The sequence below is a fragment of the Podarcis pityusensis genome, assembly GCF_964106645.2.
Source record: "Podarcis pityusensis genome assembly, chromosome: 1".
Classification (NCBI taxonomy): Eukaryota; Metazoa; Chordata; class Lepidosauria; order Squamata; family Lacertidae; genus Podarcis; species Podarcis pityusensis.
This window is the reverse complement of record NC_138028.1, coordinates 98,768,653-98,786,174: the sequence shown is the minus strand read 5'-3', so window position 1 is coordinate 98,786,174 and position 17,522 is coordinate 98,768,653. Positions and strand designations below refer to the sequence as shown.

Here is a 17,522-nt window from a genome sequence, read left to right as displayed (position 1 = left end):
TCAACTTTGTTGGACTGGTCATGTTGTTCGGATGCCTGATTATTGTCTTCCAAAGTAACTACTCTATTCCAAACTTAAAAATGGAAAGCGTAATGCTGGTGGTCAACAAAAGAGTTTAAAGACTGTCTCAAGGCAAATCTAAAAAAAAATGTAGTATAAACACCGACAATTGGGAAACATTGGCCTGCGAGCACGCCAACTGGAGAATAGAATGAAAGGGAGATACGTGCTAAGAGGAAGGCATGCTTGGCAAACCCTCACCATGATTAACTCCTGTCCGGAAACCTATGTCCCCATTGTGGAAGGACGTGTGGCTCCAGAATTGGCCTCTGCGGTCACCTATGGACACTGTTAAGACCGTGTTCATGGAAGGCAATCTTACTTGGGTACAAGTGATTGCCAAAGAAGAAGAAGACATGTTGAAACTAACGAACCTAAAGTAGTTAGGACTATTAACTTCAGTGGGTCTGCTCTGAGTAGGAGAAGCATTGGATATAACCTTGAATGCAAAAGTGAGCCTCGAAATTGACATACCTTCCCCCAAATTTCTGTGATGAACCAGGGTTCAAAGTATGTTTGTGCATAAAGAACAAGGCCTTGCTTTTGTGATCTGCCTGCACCTCTTCCACAATGGACAAATTGTGCAACCAGAACGTATGTGCATAATTCACACCAACAGTTCTCTGCATGGGGGGGGGGGAGAGGTCACAAGCTTCAGGTTCACTGCAGCACCCTGTCGTGTATACAAACTACTGTGGGGAAAATATCGGAGTTAAAGCCCCTAACCCAGGGTATTCAGCTTGAATTCCAGTAAGTAGGATTCTTCATCTTAACTACCTGCTAGGGTGCAGCATGAACCAAGCCTAAGAAATAAAGGCTATTTGAATTGCACCTTGCTTTTAAATAGGTTGTGTAAAAGTGTGTCCCATGCAAGCAACTCTTATTTTGTGCAAAGCAATACCAAAGCGAAACCATGACCAGAGGTAGAATGAACACAGTGCAGTAGTAAGTCACAATGTGTTCCATGTTGCTTATTTCCAGCATCTGTAGTAATATTAGATCACTTTTCTTACTTTCTTTGCTTTCTTAATGTTAGGATAACCTGCACACTATAGTCAAAGTTCCACAAGTGACTTTCCTGAGTATGCTTGTATTAGAAACAGAAAAGATGAAATGAAGGAAATACTAACATATCTTCTTTAGAAATAACCAGCACAAAGAGTAGGATACTGAGTTTCTTTCAATAGACTTTAAAAGCATTAAACATTTTTAATTGTATGAGCCCATACATTCTCCTGTCTGCATTAACTGCCAAGTTCCTTTATTACATTAAATTGCAACATTAATTGAAAAATATTTTACTCCTAATTTTCCATCTGAATATTCTCAGTTATATCTGTGTTTTCTCCTAATAAGAGTATACACTAGAAAATTACCTTGTAATTGTCAGATAGAAACTTATTAGAACAGAGTGGAATTGAATTCGTCGGGGGGAGGGAAATAATGAAGAATAGGTTCAAAGAATCAATCTTCACAGACTATTTTAAGTGAGTCTCGCTGATTGCACTCTGTTATTAGTGATTTGTGAGATACAGCGGAAACAAGATATAAATATTTACTCACAGTGCCAAAGAGACTGGAGTATTTTTGAGAATAAGGAAGGAACACTGAAATAAACATGAAAGGCTGTATCAATATGTATTCCTAGGAAAAAGTATGACCAGGGAAGGGAGTATATTTACTAAAGGGAAGCTGTCTTGTTTATATCATCCAGAGAATGCCCTAAATGTATCTGATACACTGTAAAAGTGTCCTACTGGTTTCTTTATATACCTCACCTGATTCTTAGGATCCAGTTTTGGACATGGACGTCCTCCATTGTAAGGCTTCTCCTTAAGCCACTTGGACCGGATTTTCACTCCTGTTCCACAAGACGAACTGCAAGGGGCCCAACTAGACCAGTCACTTAATTTGCAATCAAATGGACAAGGTACCATACAAGGCTGTTCAACATAACCTAAAATAAAAATGTAGGAAAGACAGAACAGTGAAAATTATCTTAACACTGAGATATTTATCTAATTAATAGTCTGAAGGTCATCTGTCTTGGAATGGTGTATCTGGAAAGTTACATGGGAACTAGGAGGGTTGGGCATTTCAAACAAGTGATTTCTGCTTAGGAGTCCTATATTTCTGTCAACTCACTGGTTCTTCACATTGGTCTGGTTCGTACATAACACTAAACTACGGTTTAAATAAACCTTAAATTGATAAACTATGGTTTCACATTATGTGCATACTCGGCCTACTGATTTGTTAGCAAAAATAAGCCATAGCTTACTGACCTTAACTATGATTTAGCATTATGTTTGAACCTGGAAAGTTTTTAAAATTACAGTTTAAGTGTGGTTTATTTGTTTGTCCTTCAAGCCTGAAATGCTAGCGAACAGTGACTGAAAAGTTGAACTACTCTCCATGCTCAGCTGCTACCACTAGACATGTCACTGAAGATGACACCACTGCTAAGTCTGTCTGGAGACAAAAACCTTTCCCCACCCCGACTTGCCTTCCTTACACAGCCAGGGCACAGAGTGGAGATGAACATCTGGAGGAAAGTTAAAGAGGCTGTTCTCCATGAGGACTAGCTTTCACTTTAGTTATTTTTAAATAAAATAAAAGTTTAAAAGCCTGTTGTTAAAATTTTACAAGTCATGCCTGTGCACGTGAGCATGGGGCTCCTAAAAATGTTTTAAGAGCAAGACAAATACCTCCGCTGAACAGCCAACTTGATAAGTTATTTAATGTATATGCTGATCCCCCTATCGACAAATTTATCTTAGGTTTCCTCCCCATAAGCAGCCATTTGAGGGATTCTCTCCTCCCTGCCTTGGCTTCAAAGCACCATTTCTGTTGTCTTCATTTCTTCCCTCCCCTATCCACATTACATCACAATCCAGTGCATGTTTACTCTGAAGTAAATTCCATTAGGCTTAGTGGGGCTTGTGGCCAGGCTGCATTCTAAGCATTCCAGAAAGCCCCAAAGCTGAATTCTAAACAGTAGAAGGGGAGGGAGAGTTCAAATCATATTGGAAGCCCCAGCACACGAAAGACAGATAGGAGATGGGGTGAGATAGGTGGTGATGTGATGTTAGCTGGAGCAGCAGCACCTCTACAATAATTTCCCTTGGGACATTCCGTAAACCTATATATATGCACACACACTGTAGTCCAACCCTTCATCTCTTTCCCTCAGGAGAAAAGTGTCAAGTTGTGGGGCACAGAATCTCGCCTGTGAAAGAAAACGAGTCTCTCCCCTCTCCATGTTTTTGTTTTTTGCAGTTTGCAATGAAGTTAGATTGTGACTCCCTCCTCCCCGAGATACATTCACATAGCAAGCATTCATGGGGGGGGGTGGTGTGGGTGCTATATAACAGGGAAGAAATTATGTTACAGTGCAATGTTAAGAGTGATTGGAGGATAAAGATGAGCAGTGGAAGGAAAGGTTCAAGAAACGCCAAGATCTTGTAGCAACAACCAGCTGTTGACAAGAGCTGGCAAAGAATGCCAGGAAGATTTCCATACCCTTGATTTTGCAGCTAGCCAATGGGAAGGAGATATGGTGATGCAGTGATGCAGTGCCAGTGGTAGGATACTGCAAAGGTTTTCATGAAATATGAAAAAGGCAGGAAGTAGGCAGGGGGAAACAAGCCAAACTCTCACAAACAAGCCAGAATGTTTTTGATCGTCTGTGAGGTGGCCTGTGGTTTAAGTGTGGGTTTTTTTAAATAATAATAATAATAATAATAATAATAATAATTTTTTAAATCCTGGTTTAATTTTGGCTTGATGCCTGAACCAGCTCACTCAATGACTATTGCTATCAACAATTAGAGGAGGCCTATGCAGTATGCAAGTATGGCAAAGGGACAAACCCCTTCTCACAATCAAAGCTGGTAGTTTAGCCCAGCTTTCCCAACTGACATTTTGGATTACAACTCCCATCATCATCAGCCAGCATAGGCATTGGCTAGGAATGTAGTCTAAAGCATCTGGAGAGTATCTAGGTTTGGTAAGGCTGCTTTAGCCTGCATTGACACAGTTGAAGTTATAATAAGAGCTGAAAAGGGAACCCAAAGAAATGCTTTTAAAATTCAGTGTATTATTGCAATAAAGTCTTGCACTGAAAGGAACTGCAATCAGCTTCAAGATAAACTCCAGACTGGGTTATTGGGCCAATTAAATGGGCCAATGAAACCTGATGTATAAGTTTAAAGTGATGCACACTGGGGTAAGAAAAATAAAATACAAAACCCGAACTTCCAGAATCAGAGGCAATAAGCCTCAGAATACCAGTTGCTGGAGAATCACAGCAGAAGAGGGTTATTGACCTCATGTCATGCCTGTAGGCTTTCCATAGGCCACTGTGAGAAACAGAATGCTGGACTAGATGGGCCTTTGGTGTGATCCTACTGAACTCTTCTTGTGTCCTTAAGTGAGAACCTTTCAACTTTGGTAAGAATCATCCCCATGCTGAAATTTAAGATTTCTGTTTCATCTGGTTATGCTGCTGATGAGACAAGCTTCTTTCTAGCTCATGACAAAAAGAAAAAGAAAAGTTCCAGGAAAATCCTGACTAACATGGTGCTCATTGTAGGACCACCTGCAAGTAAACTATTTTCAATCACTGAATCACCATTTTTAAAATATGCTTGAAATCACTTGCTATTTCTTTTGCTGCCAAGACCTGCTTGATTGCCTCAGCTTTATCACTTGATCTGGACGCTGCAACAATTCTGTCTCATGTCACCACTCAAGTTCTTGAGTGCCCCCAATCTCTCAAAATTAAGGGGGGGACCCACAAGCTTCCAAGGTCAACTGAACTAGATTCATCCCCAAATGACAAAATTGATCACACGGCTCTATTACATCGAATGTAAGAGGCTGAGTTCCAGGCTTAAGCTATAAAACCATTTGGCAGTATGATTTGTTGGCTTTTACATTAAAATTGCTTATAGTAAAGCCAACTTTTCTTATCCCAGAACTATATTAGTAAAATACCCACAGCCAGTTGAAACTGCCTGAATAGCTAAGCTGCAATGAAATCAATTTTGCAGACAAGGGTAAAAACAATAAATACAAAGATTAGTAGTATCGTTTCCTTTCCTCTTTTTTTGTTTCAAATCTGCATTTTGTTAACCTTTTGCACTGCAGTTTGACAACAGACTGATAGCTTTAACATTTTTTCCATAATAGCTCTTTATTGCAGCTCTTCCCCCAAGCTGCATAATGGTTTAATTTAAAATGTACACTAATTTGGTTTGTTACTTTGCAGACAAATGCTTCATCATAGCCACTTACGTCTCCAAATCCATTTAGATTAGGCAGTATCACTGCTCTCTATTATTTATCAGCAGTTCCCTTACACCCACCATCAGTAGATTCAATCGGATTTCATGTGCACTTTGTGATTATGCATTATAAATAACAGAAGGTCAAAAAAATATCTTGTGTGATTGTCTGCTTTTCAGCTTTCACTGAAGAAAAGTAAGTTAGAATAAATTAAAAGGGGGAAAAAAGCTTGTTAGGACCAGCCCTACCATTAGGCAAACTAAGACAGCTGCCTCAGGTGGTAGGTGCTTGGGGGAAGACAGTGCCTGGTGTGCCATGCAGCCTACATCGCTCTGAGCTAGCTTTCTGCCCTCAGGTGTAGTGGAGGGATCTGTTGTATCACTGGTGTTCGAAGTAAGAGTCAACTTCCAGTCTAATTGGGTTCTGTACATGGAAATGCACCATCTTATCCTTTCCCTCAGGGAGCAACATGTCTTGAGTTAGCAATGGAGCTCTTTATATAAACTCTGGTGCAATATGATTCTTTGGTTTCTTATTGTTTGTGAGCCTGGATAATAGTGGACCTTCCATAGAAATGTAAAATGCCTTGTCTAGGCAGATTAATGGAGGCAAAATCAATTAAGCTTCAGGAAGGATTTAGAAGCTTAGGGTCTTATGGACAACCTACATACAGTGGTACCTCTGGTTACGTACTTAATTCGTCCTGGAGGTCGGTTCTTAACCTGAAACTGTTCTTAACCTGAAGTACCACTTTAGCTAATGGGGCCTCCTGCTGCTGCTGCGCCGCCGGAGCACGATTTCTGTTCTCACCCTGAAGCAAAGTTCTTAACCTGAATCACTATTTCTGGGTTAGCGGAGTCTGTAACCTGAAGCGTATGTAATCCAAGGTACCACTGTATTGGACAATATGAGAGTTGAGCCAAAAATTTTCAGAAGATAATTTCTGGGAATGTTTGAGCTTTTTGTTTTCATCCCCCCAGTAAAAGGCTGCTTTGCAGAATTTTCTTTATACACTCTGTACCATTTGGGGAGGGGGGCAAGTTGGCAGCTGCCATTTTCTACCACAAAGCTCTGAAGCAGTGCTAGGTCCTGGGTATTGTGGACAGTGCCAACAGCGATTGCCTGCCCAGGGACTGGCCAACTCAGACCTGCTTAACTCCAAAGGGGCTGCATCATGTACCATCAGACTATGTTCTTGGGACCCTTACTGCCATTTAAAAAAAATAAAATTGCCTATGTCCTTTAGTGATGGCATTTGTATGCTGCCCCATAACTGGAAGAGGGCTTTTATCTCTGTAAGTTAAGTAACTATGAAATGTAACTATTTGGATGGTTTCTAGTGCTTCAGTCTGTTCAACTGCAACAGCATTTAGCAACACACTCCACAATATTAGTAGCTCTGTTTGCACCAACTACTTATAATGCAGCAAAGCTAATGTTGGTTCAGGGTCCACAGTGAATAATTGTGTTGATTTTTTTTGGAGGGGGGAATAGATTTCATAGTTAAGTACTCTCAACCACACACTTATGTTTTGCAGGCAATAAGGTTACTCCCCCACCCACCCCAATTCCTTTCTAGGCTTGCATGTTACTCTGTCACCAGTTACTGTGTAGGAATACATCTGTTATCAGCAGATGCACCTAGACCCTCTCTACTTAAAGAGTACAAGTATGTATTGAAAAATCTGAAGAGATTTAGCAGATTTTTTTACTTAGCCTGTTATTGATTTTTAGCTGTATTTTATTGTATTTGCATGATTGTTGTTAGCACTGTTGGGTAGAAAGGTAGAGTATAAATTTAGTGGGTGCAAGGTGGGAAAGAAACAACAAAAATGGGGTGAGACTATGTACATAGGACCCAAACTGAGTCTGTGGTTTTGTGTTTGCATATGAGAGAGGACTGGTTGGGTGCATAAGGGTTGTCTCCAACACTATTTTGCCCAGAGTCTTTATTAGCTGCTTTTTAAAAGCATTAGCTGCTCAAGTTTATTAAGTAAATGTCTTGCTCAGTATATGAGTAGATAGTTTTCCTACCCATCAGTGCTTTCATTGGACTGTGAAGCCCAAGGCAGAAGAGCAATCAAATACATTGAAAACAAGCACAAACATTTATACTGAACACAGTGAGGGGCTGATGAGTGGCACAATAGTGCACATGGACACATTATTTCTCCTTTTCAGATACATAAGCCAAAAATAAAGTAAAATCTATGGTTTCAGGCCTAAGAAAAAGATTGAGAAAAACAGCTTTCTGTAGTCAAAGAATGTAATGAATGAAGGTATACAATCTGCATTTTATAGAAACCAGTGGCATTTCTGGAACTGTTTCTTGGCTCATCTTTACTTTGCTTGGTGCATTATATTTGCACAGAATATATGAATCTTAATGCAACTGTGTGAAGGTAGGAGATGGTTTAGGAAACAAAATCTTCTAATGCAGGCTGCTTTTGAAGCAGATGCACGTCAAATCTAATTAGTTTTAATCTCATTTGCATCTACTCCTAACATATTTCACCATTTTAATTAACAAACTTTTAACAGCTGTAGTACTTGGAAAGAAAGCCTAAAGGTGCCTCACAGAATTCAAGGTCTTTTGAATGGATTTCTTGTGTGGATTTCAGGTGTCAGTGACAATGACAAGGATGATTTCCCTGGAAGCAGACCAAATAAAAACACTGTTTTCTTGAAACAAAACATGAAAGGTGTATAACAATGGAGGCTAGAAAGCCCCACCAGATTCATTGGTTTTGCATATGCAAATAATATTTATGTTAATAGGCAACAAGGCCTTCTGCCCTCAGGACACCAGGGCATGGTTGCAATACAAGAGCTATGGCTATGTGCCAGAATCGTATGAAATTCCCTCTGTCTCAGTGCTTTTCATTTGAACAACATCATGAGACCTGGAATAGCCTTTCTCCAACACGTTATCAAGGCATACATGCAGGCTCACTTCTTTTTTCTATCTTGCACTTAGCTTATTGTGATGTGGGAGAAACGCTTGAAGTATAAATAAATAATCAGCACTGATTAATTAACTGATGACACTCTAAAACAGCATTGCACAAATGTCAAGTGTATTGATAGTTCTAGTTGACAGTGATAGGACAAAAACAGCAGCATATTCTGTGACGTGGTGAATTGGTATTAGGGGTCCCTTTACCTTTACCTTTTTATCAGCAAGATTCCCATACCTCACAGGGGCAAAGAGGCAATTTGCTAACCCCTGAAATGATCCTTTTTGGAGCGCTGGATTTAGAGGAAGTGAACGACAGGGTCTGCATCCTTCTGGCCAAAGTGTCACTGAATACTAACCCCAGATTCCCAATGACACTAGACACTTTGTATCTGTGACATAATGATGGAGGCAAAGACAAAACGTGAGCTGCATGCCTGGCTGCTGCAGCCACAGAGGACTGCCTGGCTCTCAGTTCCTCTCCCGGCCAGTCACCAAGTGGCTGGAAGGGAGTGGGCGAAGGTTGACCTGGAATGGCTGGTAGGCATACGCTTGCTCATTAGGTAGGGTGGTCCACTCATTAAGTATACAAGGGTAGGCCTTCCAAAGGCACAGGCATTGTGTTTCTTGCCTATTCAGACCTACCTACCATTTCACACGGTGCTAACTAAGTCTTAAGCTACTATTGTGACTGCTATGGACCCAGATTAGCTGCTGCTTGTCAAGGTAAGGAAGGAATCTTAATCAGGATATAACTGGTCATCTCGTTCCTGGGTTGTTGTTTTTACCTTATCCATACTAATTCTGTATATATGTATACTTATTCTGTTGCACTTGCAGGGCTGTTTATTTATTTGTCACAACTGTTTGACGCACCTTACAACTGGTGCCGGGGGATCTGGCAAGTTTCTTAGTCACATGGGATGGGTCCCCTTAAGGGACTGTGAGGGAAAGGGCCTGGGCCAGCACACCTCAGTGGACAGCGCTATTGCTATGCCCCTGGGTGAAAAATCCTGGAAACAGAACAAGCTGTCAGCAGTTGTAGCCTCTGCCTATGTTCTCAGTGTATGCTTCATGCACCTGTACTTAAGCTACAGTTTCCAAGGTTGCAAGGGATGAAGCTTCTATTTTGAGGAAGTGACCTTGAGGAGGCCTGCATTTCACTGTTTCAGTCCTAAACAATGTCCCAAGAAATGGATAATAGCTTTAAACCAGAATTACCCAGAGAGCTTGTTTCCAAGCACAAGTCTTCATTCTCTCTGTGTGATGCAGCTGTGTTTAGACACATATCAACAATGCCAGTTATTTCAGTGGCTCAGCAGAGGCCAATTTGTGACATTTTCATTCTGCAGGAGGCAAATTCCCACAATTACAGCAAAAGAAGGAAAGATCTAGAGAAGGGTCCAGAGCAGGGGGCAGGGGAGTACTGCCGGTGTTAATTAAGGTTAATCCTCAAGCAAACAAGCAAGTCGAGAATTTTCTTGGTGAACTTCCTTTTTCTTTTCAAAGTCTCAGTTGGGGACCAACTGTGTTCCTTTATATCTAGACTGACACATTTCCACCTGCACCTATCTATGGATTGCTTTAACAATGTGATTTGTAACAGCTCAAACAGCTGCTCTGCAGATGTGTGTTCCAGGCAGCTGCATCCCATTGACTGCAACAGCAGTTTGCAGGTATGACAAAATGATTGCCATTTCAGGACCTGACACTAACGGGTGGTTATCTCATAGCTTTTTAGGGAAGAATATGCAATTCCAAAATCAAAACCCATGTGGCCAAGCTACGTGTGTCCAAAAGCAGAGGTCTCAACTGTGCCTCATATACAGTGGTACCTCTGGATGCGAACAGGATCCATTTTGGAGTCCCGTTCGCATCCTGAAGAGAATGCAACCCGCGTCTGCGCGTTTGTGCATCGCGATTCGCCACTTCTGCAAATGCTTGTGACGCCATTTTGAGTGTCTGCGCATGCGTGAGTGGCGAAACCCGGAAGTAACGCATTCTGTTACTTCCGGGTCAGCGCGGAGCGCAACCCAAAAACGCTCAAACTGAAGCAACTTTAACCCGAGGTATGACTGTACATATTTAATTTCGATAATGGTGCTGATTTGAGGTGGAATGTAAGGAGAAACTCTTTAGTTAGCTCCTAAGAGCCCAGATGAAAGATTGCACAACTTGCAATCTGCCAAGTTGAAAACAGACAGCTAAGGGCTCGATAACACCCCCCCCCCACATGTTGCTGTCTGCTTAGGACTGCAAACCCAGGTGGACTGTCAAGTTTCTGAGAGGCACAGGACACGGCTAGTGGGGTGCATTTGAGGTGGTCCAGCGTGTGGGCAACTGTATTTTATTCAAGAGCACCCAAGTTCAAAAACCTCACTTCAGCTAAAGACTCACCATCTCTCAGACTCATGTCTCTATTTGTCAACCAAAAAATAGCCATGGTGAAATTGTCACAAAGAAGGAGATGGTGAGTGACATAGCACTCTGCACATTGAGACAGTTGCAGCATATATGATTATTGTATAAAGCAGTATTTGCAAGTGTATAAGGGCTAAATAATAATTTCACAAGCAATGCTGCTTTTTATTTATTTTTTAATTTGGTTTTTCAATGAGGTATACTAACAAGAAATCAAAATACGCCATAATTGCCAAAGAGTTTTTACCTGATTAAAATTGCTGCCCATAGGCAAGGAAAGAATGGGGAAACCCTCCCTGTTAATGAAATAGTTCGCTTGTGCTGCCTTTACTGATAAAAAGTTTGAGAAGGCAAAATCTGGAAAGGTGTGCAATGATTCATAAGAAGCTGCCTTCCCTGAATTTACTGTCAGCGCTAGAATGAAACTGTTATACTCCAATGAACTCCTCCATTACAGAATATCTTCATATTGTCTGCTTCTGTTTGGTTTCCCTCCTTGGATTCTCATTACAACCAAATTGATCGGCACAACACCAGCTCTGCTAACAACCCTTTCTCCCCACTGGGGATAGTGGGAGGCAGCGCATGACAAAGCCCAAAATGAGAAAAGCAGAGCAAACTGGAATATGTGCAGAGTATACGGGAAGGAAATGACCAAAACAAAAAGAGTGACAGAAAGTGACAGCAGGCAAAGGAAAGAGCTAAAGCAAAAGGCAGCAGCTTGATGGGAGAATAAACTCTTTAGCAGGATAGGGTAACAAATAGTCTGTATCTCCAGCTCATGTTTGCAGGCAAAAGACTACTAGTCCTTTGGCCTGTGTTCAATGTTCTGCTGACTTCCCTAATTCTCCTGCTTCTTTCTCTTTCCATAAATCCTGCCACCCCTGCGCTGTTATTTTTAGGTCATACCTATTGGGTGGGATGCCACACTCAATACCATTGTTTCTCTATAACGAAGTAATTAGAAGACAATTAACCAGCTGTCAGATCTGCAGGGGGAGAGATATACTGGCTACCATCAAGGCCTTGGCTGCTTCCACTTGTTTTATCCCAGCTCTCAGCTCAAGGAGAATTCAAAACGAAGCTGTAAGGCATGGGAGGCGGGCTGCCATTAAACTATGTGAAAGGGTGTCATCTCACCCTTAGCCCTGCCAAAGGAAGGGAACTAATTCAGAATGCCCCTAGAGTGCAGGGGCAGCATGGTGTGTAAGATTGCCACAGGGGACAGATGGGGCAGGCAACCTTAATGAGATGTGGGTTGCCATTAAAGCGAGATGAGCGCCGCAACCCCAGAGTCGTCCATGACTGAACCTAATGGTCAGGGGTCCCTTTACCCTTTACCTTTATTGCAGTTTGTTTATGCTTCGTTGATTATAATTGCCTTGGACACAATTTCCTTTGTAGAAAGGCAGCATATAAATTTAAGTTTCTAATCTACAAATCATGGTAATAGCAGTCTACAGTTGAAGACTGACACTACACATATAGTGCAGTGAGGCCGTTCAAGTGCAATCCCTGATATGTCTTATACATGTCAAATGAATTACGTAACGCATTCTTGTGCATGTTTACAGAATTGTCAGCTCCATTGAACCCTGACTAAATGAGTATAGCCTTGCAGACTTCAGTTTAAAAATACATTTCCACACCTTGGGTTTAGGCAGGGAAAGGGTTCTGTAAATTTGCAGTAGAACTAATTGTGAACATTGGTAATTAGCTAGCACTTGTGACATCTCCCCACAAATTATAAAAACAACAACTGTGTAACATTTAAAAATTGGCTCTCTTCTTTTTAAACGTAAGGAAATGATAGATGTTACGAATGGATAAGCATTGATATGGCACCTCGACAAACAAATAAAAAGGCAGCTCATCTGAAACATGGCTGAGAGAGGCATACGATCAATGACTAAACCAACATTTGATTTGCTGGCACACAGCAAATCCAAAAGAAAGCCATACAGACCTCACAGTCAAAGAACAGGATCAAACAGTGCTATCCAAACTCCAAATATGGAGTGCAGATGGTAGGGCCGAGACTTCAGTGCAAGCTTACACTGCTTACCCTCCACAGGAGCGCTAATAATAATAATAATAATAATAATAATAATAATAATAATAATTTATTTATACCCCGCCCATCTGGCTGGGCTTCCCCAGCCACTCTGGGCGGCTTCCAACAAAATATTAAAATACAGTAATCCGTCAAACATTAAAAGCTTCCCTAAACAGGGTTGCCTTCAGATGTCTCCTAAAAGCCTGGTAGTTGTTGTTCTCTTTGACATCTGGTGGGAGGGCGTTCCACAGGGAGGGTGCCACTACCGAGAAGGCCCTCTGCCTGGTTCCCTGTGACTTCTCTGGCTTCACTGGTTCACTGGCTTCTCGCAGTGAGGGAACCACCAGAAGGCCCTCGGCGCAGGACTTCAGTGTCAGGGTAGAATGATGGGAGTGCCCAGGTGCAATGGAGGAAAGGGTTCCTATACCTTTAACAGGTGTGCAGAAGAAGGAATTTCAGCACATGTCATTTGTCAGGAAAGGTATCCCTGCTGAAATCCTCCCTTCTGTATAACAAATAAAGATGCCCCCTACCTCCAGCATGCACTAAAGATTGTACCCAGGAGATCAGGACGCTCTGAACAGTTGCTGCCACCAGCTTCAACTAAGGGTGTGCATTCAAATTCCAAATTGAAAGAAATCACTTCAAAGAGGTGGACCTCTTTATAAGCCCACTGACATATTAAGCTTGATTAACGCAACGTTACTTAAATTTTCCTGTCTTCTTTTATCTGGGATGTTTGACACAGGAAATAGAAAGGTATCAAACGCTGCATGACCAGTGGTAGACTCTGGGCCTCCATTGTTTATACAGGGCACTCTAACTTACCTGAATGGTTGCAATGAGATGGTTCCACAAGTCTGCCGGTCTTATCGTAGCAGGCCAGGGCTCTGAAGCGCACCCCTTCTCCGCATTCCTTGGCATGCCCGTGAAATCTCTGTTCTAGCTGCAGCTCTGTTTTCCCTACGGAAATTATGCATTCCGACCAATTTCCATGGGGCCGGCTGGTAAATATTGTGCAAGGGCATGGTTCCGCTTCAACAAGGGGATACACTTCTGTATTCTGGCACTTGTCTCGCTTTCTGCTTCTCCCTGTTCCGACCGGGAAAATATGCTTGTTAGCGTAGCATCTGCTGCTTTTGATAACAATATGTCGTATTATTTACACTTGAAGGGGTTTGATACAGTTAGAACCAACACAATCCGAAATGTAAATACAGAAGAGCTGGTTCAAAGACATCTGTTAGTTGTTGTTGCCCGTGCTCCAGAGGGCCGAGAAAATGTCGCTGTCTCCAGGGCAACCAGAGAGCCTAAAGGAACTTGTGGAGGAGGGGGAATTGTTTGGGATGAAGCACAAAATGATAGAGAACAACTGTCTGCCTACTCTTATTAGGAAAAAACACACCCGAAGAAGCTCTTAATTTGCCCCATAATTATCTTAAGAAAGTAAATTTATTATCTCCCTTCTCTCCCCTCACCTTAAGCCCTGCAACCTCATCACTGGTTGCTTAGGGAAACCCACTAGGTAGATTCAGCAAGCTGCGGCTCTTCCTTCGAAGTTATTTTGCAAATTAGCTGAATACACAACAGGGATATGTACTAGATCTTCATGAGATCAGGGATAACTCTATGAGTAGACAAGAAATGCTTAAGGCCCGGCAGGGTATTTTGGTCAAGAATGTTTAACACTGTAACACCGCCCATGTTCAACTTGTATATTTGTAAATAAACACAAAGAAATTGCACAATGCCAACAAACGTCAAGTGACATCATTCTAAAGGAGACCAAGTCCAGCCCAGATAAGCACTGCACCAGTGAAACTTCTCATCACCTGGAGATTTTGAAGCTCAAAAACTGCCATTTCTTTTAAGCTCTTTCAATGCGTTGTATCACACTTTCAGTTTACCACAAAGTTCTCTACTGAGAGAAGCAAGTACAATTCTTCCTCCCCTTCCCTCTTTCCTGACTTCAGCAAATCTACCAATCTATTCCAGAAGTGGACTTGTCCTGAGAGGACAATCTTTAAACATAACTTTTCTTTATCCCATTGTATCTCGACACCAAGGGCTTCATTTCACTTTGCATTAACAGGTGACACAATAAGTATGCACACTCAGCAGCTGTCAAGTAATACTTTTGAAAGTGAAAAGTTGCATGTAAGCCAACCATGAGTTCCCTCCACAGATATTGAGATATTAACACAATTTAACTGGATTGCTTGCATCAAAGAATATTCATTCCACTCTATTTTCCAAATGGTTTTTAATTAGCACGTTAACATTCTCAGAGCCGGTTTTAAAAATGATGATCAGAAATTATTTTTAATCAAGACCCAGCAGTCTTAAAGACTTTTTCTATTTAAATAAAAATGGTTTTTGAACATTAACAAAAAAGTGTTCAGTTTTTTGGGGGTCGGGGACAGGGAGGACGTCACCCAACAATATTTTGCAATAGTCTATTTCTCCTTCACACAAAACAGTCAGTTTCAATGCCTGCACATTTGACTGAGTTAATGATTAAAGAAGATAAATATGCCTTTCTTGAACATAAAGCTTTTTTTCAAAAATGTTAGCTGCATAATACAGTTTTCAAAGTAGTGTAACCTCAAATTACCTTCTAACCAGCATTTGCTTGGGGATGCATAAAAGTGGGGGTCATGTGGGATTCGAAAGCTGCCACGTCAACAGCACAGCTTTACAGGCTATGTAAAGTCGGAGCTAAGCATATAACCTGCTACTGAACTTCTGCAGCGTTGTAGTCTCTCCAAACTTATTCTGCTCAAAATAAAGCAAGAAGACTTGCCAGGCTACTTTGCTGCATTAAGACTTTAGCAGTCTCTGTTTAGTCCCATTAGGAAATGGGGAGGCCCACATCTGTACTGTGCAATCCATGGTCTTCAGCTACTCCCATACATGAGACCTAGATGACTTCCATAGGAACAGCAAGGATGGGTGTTAGTAAGATGAAGAAGAGTTTAGATTTTCACCACCCTAAGGAGTATCAAAGCAGCTAACAACAAACACTCTGTGAGGTGAGTGGGGCTGAGAGACTTCAGAGAAGTATGACTAGCCCAAGGTCACCCAGCAGCTGCATGTGGAGGAGCGGAGACGCGAACCCGGTTCCCCAGATTACGAGCCCACTGTTCTTAACCACTACACCACACTGGCTGTAGGAGTAACATCTCGTATGACCCTGAGCCAAACTCTACTGTCCTATGCTATGATATACCAAATCTGAATGAATAAGAATAAAACACATGAGAAACATTTTGCTGTCATGCTTTGCACTTATAACATTTAATATTTTCTATTTCCACTTAAAAGGAGAATGCTTTAGTTATCGGGACATTCTATTAGCCAAGGTGATACATCAAAGGCTTCAACAACAAAGTGGGGAAAGAAATAAACATGACAGCTTTAGTAAACATTTCCAGCATAAAGAGGTTCTAGGACTGAATATCAAAAATGCACAGTAGCTATTGCCTTTTTGTTTGTTTGTTTTAAAGTAACATGCAACCAATTAAAGGGTGCTCTGCTACTGTAAGCAAGGCATCATGCAGCTTTTCAATAACATTATTGCATTATCTGTTCACATGAGAATTCATGAGCATGGCTCATTAAAGAACAAGAGTTATTCAGGCATGGGTATTATTATACCATTTTCTGATTATTCTTGCCTGTGTGTGTGTGTGTGTGTGTGTATAGAGTTTACACTATAATGGCTTTCACTGTGATGCCTGTGTTTAAAAACCAACAGGAATTCTCCGTCTCCCTGAAGCCATGGCTTACCAATACATATAGTTAAATTCTTATCATAAAACACTGAATGGCCATTTTGCAGTAGAGTAACATTTATGGTTCTGCTTTTTTTTACACCTGGTATTATACCCTAAAGTAATTCTCTTGTGAGTTATAACAGTGATATGCTAGAGGCGGCATTTCCACCTTTAATAATATAAAAGCCAAGGTTATATTATTCCTTAAAAAAAACAAAAACATTTTGCCATATAATAGAGGGGGTAAGTGGATTCTCTTTTGCAGTTGTTTGATCTTGCTGTATTTACTAGAGCAAAGCAGTAAACACTTTAATGTCAAATGGAGAGTCAGATCCGGTTATTGCTGCCTAAGGTTGAAGTACAGCGGCAATGGTGCCCAGGCAAAGGATTTAATATTAGCCTGATGCTCTTGAAAGCTCAGGTTTGGTCCTTGACCTGTGTGTGTTTCTACCATGCTCATAGGGTAATGTTCTGTGCAAATGCATAGAGGACTGAACTGCATCTTCCTCTTCTTCTTCAGAGACCACCCCCCCCACACACACTATTAGGGTCTCTGTGCATGCATGCATTCACATCAAGTGGTCACTGTAAATAGCTATACTGTACATTGACTAAATACACAAAGTGAATCTGAGGATTGGCACCAACATGGAAATATAGGTAACAGAGAGCAATAGACTAAAAGCTCACTCTGAAAATGAACTGGGTCCCCTCAACCAGGCCCATCAAAAACTGAAACTCATTGAGCATGGGGTTGTTGTTTAACTAGACTGCTAACGGGCCCCTGGTTTCCCCAAATCTCAGACCTTTCCATCCTTTCTTCCAACTGCTCACATGATTATTTTCAATTCCCCCCAAGCCCTTCTAAAAAGGTAAAGGTAAAGGACCCCTGACAGTTAAGTCCAGTCGCGAATGACTCTGGGGTTGCGGCGCTCATCTCGCTTTACTGGCTGAGGGAGCTGAC

General features: G+C 41.5%; 1 protein-coding gene across 11 annotated transcripts in view; it reads right to left on the bottom strand.

Annotated features, from left to right (window-relative positions):
• Window positions 1–17,522, bottom strand: part of THSD7B (thrombospondin type 1 domain containing 7B) — a 646,019-nt gene that overhangs the window by 89,556 nt on the left and 538,941 nt on the right. For all 11 annotated transcript variants that reach the window (XM_081005543.1, XM_081005546.1, XM_081005545.1 and 8 more), the window contains 2 exons: window positions 13,611–13,874; window positions 1,839–2,017 (listed from right to left, as the gene is read on the bottom strand). In XM_081005543.1, the coding sequence (XP_080861669.1) occupies window positions 1,839–2,017; window positions 13,611–13,874 (443 nt within the window). The remainder of the gene's footprint in view (window positions 1–1,838; window positions 2,018–13,610; window positions 13,875–17,522) is intronic.